Here is a 12500-nt window from a genome sequence, read left to right on the forward strand (position 1 = left end):
GTATATGTTAAGTCAGTTCAACCTGTATTATATACTGTCTATGTTAAGTCAGTTCAACCTGTATTATATACAGTCTATGTTAAGTCAGTTCAACCTGTATTATATACTGTCTATGTCAAGTCAGTTCAACCTGTATTATATACAGGCTGTGTTAAGTCAGTTCAACAAGTATTATAAACAGTCTATGTTAAGTCAGTTCAACCTGTATTATATACAGTCTATGTTAAGTCAGTTCAACCTGTATTATATACAGTCTATGTTAAGTCAGTTCAACCTGTATTATATACAGGCTGTGTTAAGTCAGTTCAACAAGTATTATAAACAGTCTATGTTAAGTCAGTTCAACCTGTATTATAAACCGTCTATGTGCGCGTTATACCTACACCAGAGCTCCACTGGCAACACAGTTCTTTACCTGCTCTTCACTGTTGTAGAGCTATACGCTCCTGAATTGCAATTTTAATATATTGGGAACATTTTGAAAGGTGGGACATCTCCGGTTTAATTGCGTTTTAGTAAGGGCATCATTTTTCAGAAGGGTACTTTGTATTCTGCCTATTGTGCAGACCTCTTGACCAAACCATGGCTCTGCAGAGAGGAGGGCTCCTCTCTGATCACGTCTTCAGTTCCCCCGCACTCCCCCCTGTTAGCGAGCACAACAAGAAGAATCCACCTCTGTAGAAGCACCTTAATGTGTATGGTCAAGTTGGAAAGTTAGAACAACGTTCAACATACTCATCCGTTATCTACGTGTGATTGTATTGAACACCGATAGCAGCGCTGTCGCTAGCCAATGATTGAATGTTTGGCTAGTCGACTCATCTAAAGGTAAGTTAGCAAGTTGACGTAATGTCCATATCATTAGAATGAAAAGACATAATGTCTATAAAAGTAATATGAATACAAATTAATAGATTTTTTTACATTTTACTCACTAACTTCTCGATGTAATTAAACTACGTTTTCTGCAATTTATTTAATAGAGTGACCTATGGGCAGAAATAATAATATTATATCTATAAAATAGAATCAAAGCAGATTATTAACATATTTTCTGTGCCTTCTGATTCTATGGAAATACAACTATATTTTTCTTTCTATTGAACAAATGTTACACCCACCAGAAAATAGATGCAATGCAAGCTGAATCGAAAGAAAAATAGGTACCATTGTTGCAAAATCACTGCAGCTCTCTTGTATTTCTCAAAGTGAAATGATTTAGGTACTATGCATGTATTCATACGTCCGTGTACACACAAACAGATATACTCACACACACACACACACACACACACACACACACACACACACACACACACACACACACACACGGATAAAACACACACACAGCAGCAAAGCGTCTTTCTAATCATAGATGCAGTATGTTCCTCAGGGACGCCTGTGGTGAGAGGCAGATAGAAAATCTGGAACATTGTGACACACACACGCACACACACACACACACACGCGCGCGCGCGCAAAAAATGCATAAAGAAATACAATACGATAACCACATGCATATGTCCTCCTATATAAATCCACAACACTCCAGAGACTGAGCCACCCCATGCCTTCCGCCACACACACACACGCACGCACACACACACACACACACACACACACACACACACACACACACACACACACACACACACACACACACACACACACACACACACACACACACACACACACACACACACACACACACACGCACGCACATATACACACGTATGTTTATACAGTCACTTTGGACACTGTTGAATTCTCCCACTTTTTGATGTTTTGAACAGGCAGCTGTTTCCAAAGAGGACATTCATCACTCTACATTCTCCTTAATTTTCCTCTAGTGCATATTTCCATGACAACCACACTGGAAATGTTTTGGAGAAATGCATGAAACCCCTTTCACGAGAAGCTTGGCTGGCAGTTTTGTAAAAGGAAGCAAGTTGTACTGATGAAACCCGTGTACCTGTCTGGATAACAATACTATCTTTAGAAAGGACTGCATGAATATCAATGCTGGTGCACAGGAGCTTTTTTTCTAAAGCAGTTCTGCAACTTGTCCGAATAGCCTGTGTTCTCCCCAGTTTCCATCTTCCAGGGTGGAGAATGTGTGTGTGTGTGTGTGTGTATTTTAACTGTGTGATTGGACGAGCTAGGAGAACCTCCAGTGTTGGCGCAGCGTGAGGGGCGGGCCGCAGGGTGTCTTCTGAACGCTGCGCTAGGTGTGTCAGCGGAGCCCGCCGGGCCAGCAGGCCACCAGGAGGCTCTGAGGACTCTTGTTTGTTTGTAGACAATATGATAGCCCTGCATTCATTATCCTCAGTCTGGTGTTCACCATACCCTAGTCATTATGCTCTTGTATACATGCCTGTGCACCTAAGTCTGTGTCTCTGGGCTTCTGTGTGGGCGCGCTCATAAGCGCTGTGTGATTTTGGAGACCTTTACCGGGACTTGCTTTCATTTATTGTGTGTTTGGTTGGTTTGGTTGGTTTTTAAGTCTGTGCTCCGACACAACATGATACAACAAACAAAATAAAAACAGGATAATTTACAATGAAAACGAATTGCAGTGTTATGTTGCTTACAACATTAAAAGTTATACCCTTTTGCCCACACAAACGTTTCAGTACACTGTAAAGATCAAGGCATCTGTTACAGCATACACAGGTACCCAGTACAAAGAGTGAGTCACACACACACACACACACACACACACATACATACTTGGATAAACTAAAAAAGACTGGGTACTAATTCATAAACAACTTTGGACACCAAAACTGCGTTCAAGGAGCAGTAGAGCCTTAGGGTGTGAATGAATGAACAAGATATTGAATGAGTGGGAACAGAATATAGAATTCCCCTAATTTATAATTTATTAAAGAGAAAAAGCTGCAATGGCTGCTTTTGATCATGTTCTATCCTAAATGAATGAATAGAAAATGTAAATGATATCAGATTCTCTATACAAAAGATCATATCAGTTATAGAAAACCAAGCTCAATAACGAGTTTTAGCAATGCCCCTGTAATGCTATGATGTCTCTTTTTGACAGGTATCCTGTACAAGGGCAACGGAGAAAATGTCTTCATCTCCCAACAGCCTCCTGTTCTCAGCAGCATCATGGGTAAGACACCGGGACTGGTCCAGAACATTTCTTTAAAAATACTGGACCAATACCTCTAGGACTGACAAAAACAATACATAATATCCATCCGTTGGTCCGTAAAATTTACATTTTTGGTGAAGAATTAGCCATGTCAAATCTTACTTTTTTTTAAAGATTCTTCAGACCTTTTTTGTTTGCAATTAAACCTGGACATGCAGGTTTGTAGGTCAACATGAATTTGCATTTTGTTTGTTCAGGCTGGCTGAAAAAGAGAGGAATCTTAGGGAGTCATTGTGTTTCAAGTGCAACCAAGTTATAAAGGTTTAAACAAAATAAATATTTACTTGAACTTTATTGAGAATATATTTCCCATCTTCAAACATATTGTTTGTAATCAATGTCACTGCATGTCATGATCGACCTACATGTAAATTATGTCTAACCATGCCACCATTATATCTGAGGGGCACAAAGGATATGTTTTTATTAGATATTCAGAGCTAATATAGAGAGCAGAGGTAGCAGAGGTAGCTTCCAACCTCTGGAAAGGAAATTATGCTTTGGCTTTCCCCCTTTGGTCTAGAGAAGGAGGATATTCTCTTCAGCATTGTCTCAGAAAATAAATAAATAAATGTCAGTGTAGGCTTCTTACCATGAAGTTATACATAGCTTCTCAGAACTGATAACATGATATATTATACATAACATTGATTCAGGTGATTCAAACCAGTATTAGCATCGGGGAAAGCACACAGTCATGGCTACTATAGATTGTTGTGTATTTAATGTTCATGTTCATATGTAAAGCCACAAATTGTTTCAAATCAATCGTTTTTTAAGATGCAAAGAACTGAAAAGCGTGCATCAATGTTTTGTTTTATTATTTCACCGCTTCATTTGTTCCGCCGTAACACTATAACTTGTTTATTTACTCTTTATCGGTTAATTTGTCCGGGTTAGGTGGTGATTTTATCAAACAACTGTAGACCTTATGCAACATATATGGAATATTAAATCTGGAACTCAGACCAAACGGAGGGGGCTCACTCTGAACTGGCAGGTGGGCAGTGCTCATTGAGTGCCCCTGCATTAAACACCATCACATGTAAACCCTCCCGTCTCCCCGTGTCCACGCTGATCCCCCCCGGCAGGCAATGGCCGCCGGCGCAGCATCTCCTGCCCCAGCTGTAACGGGCAGGCCGAGGGCAACAAGCTGCTGGCCCCGCTGGCCCTGGCCTGCGGTGCCGAGGGGAGCATCTTCGTTGGAGACTTCAACTACATCAGGAGGATCTTCCCCTCGGGCAATGTGACCAGCGTCATGGAGCTCAGGTATTTCTGCCTCCATCAGAGATCCATCCACTGCCTGCAGTTAGTGCCGAATGCAGCCTCTTCTCTCTGGTACTGAGAGGTGTGACCGTATAACCGCTATTGTAGCATCCCTACCCCCGGCGGCCCATCGCTGAATGGAATTAGAGTTGATGATGTTCAGCATAGAATGAGGCGTTCGCTCCCCCCTACGTCTCTGGCCTTCTGCCCCAGCCTGCATGCAGCCTGACGTCCTCTGGCAGGACTCTGCTCTCCGTTCCAAGGCAGCGGGCTCCGTCCACCGCGGCTCCGGGGCCAGGGGCCGCTTGCCAGCGGAGCTCAGGCCAGCTTAGTCTGGCCCCTGTGGTGCTTCACTTCTAAAGACTCCTTTTTACAAAATGACTTCCGCTGAGGGATGTTTCATCCTGCTGCATCCTGTCTGTTATTTTACCATGTCTTAAATTCCCTCTTTTTTATCGACTTCCTGTGAAGCAACATGCAACCTACTCTCAAATGACCTCATTGTATTATTTAGGACAATCATAATAATAATAATACTGCCAGGGGCAGGAATAACATAAAATAACCCAGCCAAGACAAACAATTGTAAATCGATTGCAGACAGAAAAATTATGTATTTTCCGGATTCAGACAAGTTTTCTCATTCTCATTCATCATTGTGCGTCCAGAAGGGGAGTTTGCTGGGTTAGAATTTATTTTCCGTTAGTCGCTTCCAATGATTTGCAGAGTTACACTAGCCTAGCTCCTGTTCATGTGAGGGGAATACACTTTTAATTACTTTCCTATAAAAACAAAGGTGTTTTGAATGGTCACTTATTGAAAAGGATTGCCAATAACAACACTACAAGATTGCAGTTTGTCTACAAACACAGATAATTCTTCATTATTTGTGTATCATTTATATCATCAGCTGCTTCTGTCTGGTCGTCTACACTGAGGAGGTTTACCTGTCAGTTATATGATCGGCTGCTTCTGTCTGGTCGTCTACACTGAGGATGGTAACCTGTCAGTTATTTGATAGGCTGCTTCTCTCTGGTCGTCTACGCTTAGGAGGGTAACCTGTCAGTTATATAATCGGCTGCTTCTGTCTGGTCGTCTACACTGAGGAGGGTAACCTGTCAGTTATATAATCGGCTGCTTCTGTCTGGTCGTCTACACTGAGGAGGGTAACCGGTCAGTTCTATGATCAGATGCTTCTGTCTGGTCGTCTACACTGAGGAGGGTAACTGGTCAGCAGTGCATCACAGGAAGTATATTATTCTCAGCACTGTAGTGCCTAGTTATCTCGTGTTATTAGACAAACTACAATCTTGTTGTACTGTTCCCGGCACTCCTTTGGAATAATCGACTATTAGTCGCAAATTCCCTTCTGAAGACAAAATGATACATTTTGAGTCAAACAACTCGTCTGAATCTGGATTAGACAGGCAAACGCCATTTTGCAGATATCTAAGCGTATCCCTTCAATCAAAATGTTCTATTAAACATCAAAACTCTGAAAGCCTTTACCACAAGTCAGATTGGATTGTTTGAATCATATTTGGCAATGTTGAGGAAAATAAGTCCTTGTAAGCTTCGGTGTAATAAGGTTTTGAAGTTGAGCTAGTATAGCAGTCAATGAATTATCAATATTAGTCTGGCATGTTTATGACCTCTGATGATTTCCCTCTGATGAACACCTCTCCACTCTCCTGGAATACAGATACTTTTAAACATACTAATTCTTCTCTTTTTCCTGTTTTCAAATTTCTTTCTTCCCTTCTTTCCTTCTTTTCCTTCACTTTCTAATTCCCTGATGTTTCCGATTCGTTCTACTCACGTGTACACGCTGTCTTGCTTGTTTGACTTGTGTGCGGCATTGAAGAAACAAAGATTTCAGACATAGGTAAGAGTGATTTTAACCCTTCGCTTCTTCTGTCGGCTGTTGTTCTTTACTTTAAGCAGTCTATCAATTTTCTCACTCTCACTCTTCCCCCTAAACACCCAGGGGAAAAACCTCAAGCATGCACTTCATTTAAGTAAACTTCCATGTGCATTCATGATTAATGGACTTAAAATTTGCTATTTTGGATGTACTAACAATGCACGTATAATGCTTATGTTTTGTCATTAGAGCTACTAAAGTCCTACTTAAATGCAATTACATGTACTTGACCGTACTATTTATTTAGGCTACTATGTTCTAATATTAAGATGCAATTAAATGAGAAATAAGTATGTCTTTTTTTTTTGTATAATGTATTTTAGTTTGTTATGAATTTCAAGAGCAGTTCCAATATTATAAAAACATATTCAGAATACAGTGTAAAAAAAAAAAAAGGTAAGCATCAAAAATAAACTTTTAGGTAAGTTTACTTTAGTGAATTTGAATGGTGAGTCAAAACAGTGCAGCCAAGTACATTTAATTGTATTTTAGAATATATTTAGTAGCACTAATGCTAACCCATTAGTAGATTACTGAGAAGTATATTAAGTATACTTAGATTAAGTCTACTTGTGTCATTTGTTCTACCTGGGTTATTCCTGCCTATAAAGTGTGAGTTAGCACTAGGTACATCAATGACCAAAGCATATTCCAAAGAGAGTTTCAACCATATTATTACAACGCATAGAAATGACTCATGAATCATGATAGTCCATTTATATTCTGAAATTGTACAAATTAGCAGCCTTCTTAGCTGGGTAAAGGTATGATGGGACCTTTGCCATTACTTTGGAACCCTGGGCCACAGCTTAGGATAAAAACGTTCCAACAATGTACATGATTACTGCATCTTGGTGACTTGGTCAGCCGTTGTACCTGGGTCAATGTGCAGAACAGTGCTATTAAATGGGGGCTTATGGCCATATTAGCATAATTATATACATGCCCCATAAATAACCATATAATGGTACCATCATCTGCCTTACCCAGGTTAGACGGCAGCCAGCAACGAGGTAATAATGCAGTCGAAATGCTTAGCCATAGTCTATGGTATAGGGTCCACTTCTAACTTTACCCGGGTAAGATCGCTGCCGATTTGTGCCATGTCAGAATTGCTATTGTGTGTGATTTATATGAGTTGTAATTCTATGGTTATGATAGATCTATGTTTGGCTACGATTTCAACAAATAACCTACACCACCGATAGAACATAGGCCCAGACAATGTCAACATTTTAAAGTTGCAGAACAAGGACGTTAGGCAGAGGAAGGCCATAAGCTGTGTCCTCAAAACAAAAGCACTCAATACCGTTCTCCATGAACAGCACCTGGGCCCAGAAAAGGTTGCAGCAATGCCCCAGTAGCATGACATCCTTGAAGAAAAACTCCTGTTTGACAGACAAGCAACCACATAACAACATAGTTTTCAAGGTCATATGCTTTTCAACTGCTAATAGTTATTTCACAGAGAAAGGGGCGATGACAAAGACATTGAGACATAGTAGCACAGTCTTATTGATTAAATAATTGGTCAATCAGTGTACTTTGGCTTGCTTTTTGTCAACTACTTACAAACAATTATAAATAACATATATATATATTAATATTATAACTATTATTATTAAATTACCTATTATTTATTATAACTTTTTCTAGTAACCGCTAGTACGCTTTTTGTCAGTATTGTAAGTAAAATTTAAGTCGTACTTATATTAAAGTACACTTTTTGTAAGTATACATAAATACCATTTTGAATGAAGTACAATTAAATTACACGACAATAAGTGCCAATTACAGGGTTCTATCTATGACCTGATAATAGTACACGTTTTTATTTTTTACACTTCAAAAGTTATCTTTATTGTAAGAATGGTTAATACCACTAAAAGTAGAGCAAAATGATTGTACTTATCTTAAGAACGTTTTTTTTTAGTTACACTTAATGACAACTATTTCAGAGTATACTTTTAAGAATTATATCTTTCACATACTATAAATAACAAACTTTTACAAAGTGTATGGACATTTGGAATGCCTTAAGTATATTTTTACTAAAAAATGCCTGGGCACAGTGTGTTTCTATTCAATGCTGAGCTGCAACGCAAGACCCTGTTTAGGCCCTGTCCACACGGGCGAAAACGATATAGAGGTCTGCATGTTGTTGCTTTTTGTTCCTTTGTCAGAAGTTTCAACATTTACATTTTGTTTACATGAGAGTACAGCATTGAAAAAACATAATTCAGCAGTTGCATAGCAACAGTGAGAGATGAAAGGCATGATGGACGAGCGGAATCAGTCTTTTGACGCAATGGATTAACAATGTTCTTTATTGTGTTTTGGAAATGTTATGATTTTACATTTTTCCTGTGTCTTCATGACTGCATGGTATTTATTAAAATGTTAACACTGCGTTCCAGGGTTAAATCAGTATATCAACTAGCTAGGGAATTAAAACTGCTGTAGCCTCTGAAAACCAAGCACATCATTCTGCTAATCTTAATTTCTTTTTTCCTCTTTAACCTGGTTACTCAGTAGTGTCGGCAATAGTGAAGAAGCCTAATGAGCTGTGATCCTATTGTGTTATAGTAGTAATGTTTGCCACCAATACCCGATCTTCATTGTCTTGCTATGTCCACTCTACGTTCAGTTTGTATCGGTAGTTTTTCTTTTAATATGACGTAGAGTTTGATTGTTTACGTTGTGTGGATCATTGTATTGATACATTTTTACCTTGGCTCTATGCAGTTGGGGTAAATTTCATACATACAGTACATCTATACACATTAACCCGGTGGTGCTTAGTGAGGTCCCCCCTTCACTGTTAAGCATCTTTGAGTGTCTAGAAAGGCGCTATATAAATTCAATCCATTATTATTATTAACCCCATCACACACACACACACACACACACACACACACACACACACACACACACACACACACACACACACACACACACACACACACACACATACACATAACCCACTGATAGACACACTCACACATACATAAACACACGCAATAATTAGTCACTCATTGACGCACTTGCATACTAACACACACACGCACACACACACACACACACACACACACACACACACACACACACACACACACACACACACACACACACACACACACACACATAACCCACTCACAGCTACACTCACACATACATAAACACACACAGACATTACGCACTCCCAGACACACTCGCACATTAACACACACCCACACAAACACCCACACAAATAACCCACTCATAGAAACACAAACACATACACAAAGACACACACATACACACACTGTGTCAAGATCACTTTCCCCATCTGTGTCTATTTTCTGCTGTCTTAATTAAAATTGTGATCTGCTGCTATATCTCAACAACACATTATACCTATTGCCAGTGGCGTGAGTGCGTACATGTGTGTGTGTGTGTGTGTGTGTGTGTGTGGGTGTGTGTGTGTGTGTGTGTGTGTGTGTGTGTGTGTGTGTGTGTGTGTGTGTGTGTGTGTGTGTGTGTGTGTGAGTGGTTAATGTGTTGCGTCCTTGTCATGTTTGAGTCGTTGACGCGTGTGGGCCAGGGTGAGGGAGTGATGGATCTTAAATGACAGTGTGACAGCCGTCATTATAAAGTGTGTCGCCAGCATCCACTGATGTCCTATCACACTCGCTTACTCTCTTTCAGAAGCACACACACACACACACACACACACACACACACACACACACACACACACACACACACACACACACACACACACACACACACACACACACACACACACACACACACACACACACACACACACACACACTAACTTGTGCCCATAATCCCCTACAGATAGCTCTTTCTTGCAGTTAAAAAACACCATGTATAATAATCAAGACATATCAAAGGCCAGGCAATTCCATTGTCAGTTTATTCAGGAAAAAAAAATATATATTGATTTGCTCGGCTCTAAGGCTGCAGGCCTACAGGACTGCAGGCCAATAGGGCTACAGGGCTGCAGCACTGTATGACTGTAGGACGGTAGGACTGTATGATTGTAGGACTACAGGATGGTAGGCCAATAGTACTACAGGACTGTATGATTGCAGGACTGTAGGTTTGTATGATTGCAGGACTGTATGACTGTAGGACGGTAGAACTGCAGGAGGACATCACAACTGGACTCTCCTCTTATTGAAGTGCCTCCCCTTCCCTCAGTAACAACCCAGCCCACCGCTACTACCTGGCAACCGACCCGGTGACCGGACAGCTGTACGTGTCTGACACCAACTCCCGGCGCATCTACCGGCCCAAGCTTCTCAGTGGCGCGCGGGAACTCATAGGTAAGTCCTCTCCACAGAGTACCTCTTCTGGCCTGACTCTGAACCTGGATAGGTGGTTTTCAAATGATAGGATCTGGGAAAGGATGTGACCATGGAACAGAGTGGTACTTTACTGCTGAGAGGATGCAGAATAGGCTGGGTTCTTAAAGATTGTCCTCAACCACAGACCAACAGTTGAAAACAATTTAGTTTTGATCTCACTGCACCGCTGGCTTCGAGACTATAGTGTGACACAATACAGGAGATATTCATCATAACCTCAGAATTTATTTAACATTTCTCTAATGAAAAAGTGCAGGCAATGAGCAACTGACAGTTAGGGAACAGCTCTGAACGTCTGAATGAGAGTCCTGATGGCCGATGGGGGTCTATAGGGGGAGAGGGGGAGGGAGAGATTAATCCTGGGTCAAAAGCCCTCCATCAGTGAAAGAGGTACCGGCCTATCTGCTGCTGGAGCACAGAGACACACGTTAACCTTTTACATTCTGAATGTACTCATTTCAATTGTGTGTGTTTGTGTGTGTGTTGATCTTTGTGTGTGTGTGTGTGTGTGTGTGTGTGTGTGTGTGTGTGTGTGTGTGTGTGTGTGTGTGTGTGTGTGTGTGTGTGTGTGTGTGTGTGTGTGTGTGCGTGTGTGCGTGTGTGTATGTTTGTGTGGGACAGGTAATGGGGAGGTGGTGGCCGGTACGGGAGAACAATGCCCTCCGTTTGATGAAGCACGATGTGGAGATGGGAGGAAGGCTACTGAAGCACAACTCCTAGGACCTAAAGGTACACATACACACACAAACACATACACACAACCACACACAAACACTGACAGACACACACAAACACACACACAAACACAAACAAACACACATGCAACCACACACACACACACACAGACACACACATGCACACACACAAACAGGCAACACAACTGGGCTCACTGCTGTTCTTCATTACCGCAAAAAATATATAGACATAGAGTTTCCTGTGAATAACTACTGTTTATTTGGGGACATTTGTGTTCTGTTTATTGCTGGGATATTATGGGTTCTGTGGACTATTTATTTAGTATTGATAAACCTAACTGCATGCTATTTCTCTCTCCAAATGGATGTGAAGTGACGGCTTCAGACGTCTTACTTGAAAAGGCATGAAAAGGCAGAAAGACTATAGAAACAGATTGAATGAAGAATATTGGATTTCAACTTCAAAATACTGTATGTCCTTTAACCATCGGCTTGGTCTCGTAATGGGTTTCCTAAATGTGTCTAAATGTTGTGATGGTGATGTGGTGACGTCGCATCACCACACGTCCCAGAAGATGGTTCCCTGGGCAAGGCTAAAACATCCTGGTTCTAATCCCGCCGCCCTGTGTTCACACCTCTCTCTCAGGCATCGCAGTGGACAAGAACGGCTTCATCTACTTTGTGGACGGAACCATGATCCGAAAGGTGGACAGGAACGGCATCATCTCCACGCTGCTCGGGAGCAACGACCTGACCTCTGCACGACCCCTGACCTGCGACACCAGCATGCACATAAGACAGGTAAAACAGAAACTGAGGTCAACAGCAGACAGGAAAGACTAATGAGCTGATTTGCGCTGACAGCTAATATGGGTGGAGTCGGTTATAGACCTCAGCTTAACACTGACAGACACACACACACACACACACACACACACACACACACACACACACACACACACACACACACACACACACACACACACACACACACACACACACAGCATTCTATGGATGAAAGTGAGAGAGAGATCTGTAGACACAGTATAGAGGGGAGCTGATGA

At 41.2% G+C, this 12500-nt stretch overlaps 1 protein-coding gene across 6 annotated transcripts in view; it reads left to right on the forward strand.

Annotated features, from left to right (window-relative positions):
* Positions 1-12500, forward strand: part of tenm3 (teneurin transmembrane protein 3) — a 182399-nt gene that overhangs the window by 137331 nt on the left and 32568 nt on the right. For 4 of the 6 annotated variants that reach the window (XM_060046773.1, XM_060046775.1, XM_060046777.1 and 1 more), the window contains 6 exons: positions 3062-3133; positions 4267-4444; positions 6306-6326; positions 10575-10699; positions 11363-11470; positions 12083-12237. In XM_060046773.1, the coding sequence (XP_059902756.1) occupies positions 3062-3133; positions 4267-4444; positions 6306-6326; positions 10575-10699; positions 11363-11470; positions 12083-12237 (659 nt within the window). The remainder of the gene's footprint in view (positions 1-3061; positions 3134-4266; positions 4445-6305; positions 6327-10574; positions 10700-11362; positions 11471-12082; positions 12238-12500) is intronic. The other 2 variants (XM_060046774.1, XM_060046776.1) reach the window with 1 other exon arrangement.

The sequence above is a fragment of the Gadus macrocephalus genome, chromosome 3 (genome assembly GCF_031168955.1).
Source record: "Gadus macrocephalus chromosome 3, ASM3116895v1".
NCBI lineage: Eukaryota > Metazoa > Chordata > Actinopteri > Gadiformes > Gadidae > Gadus > Gadus macrocephalus.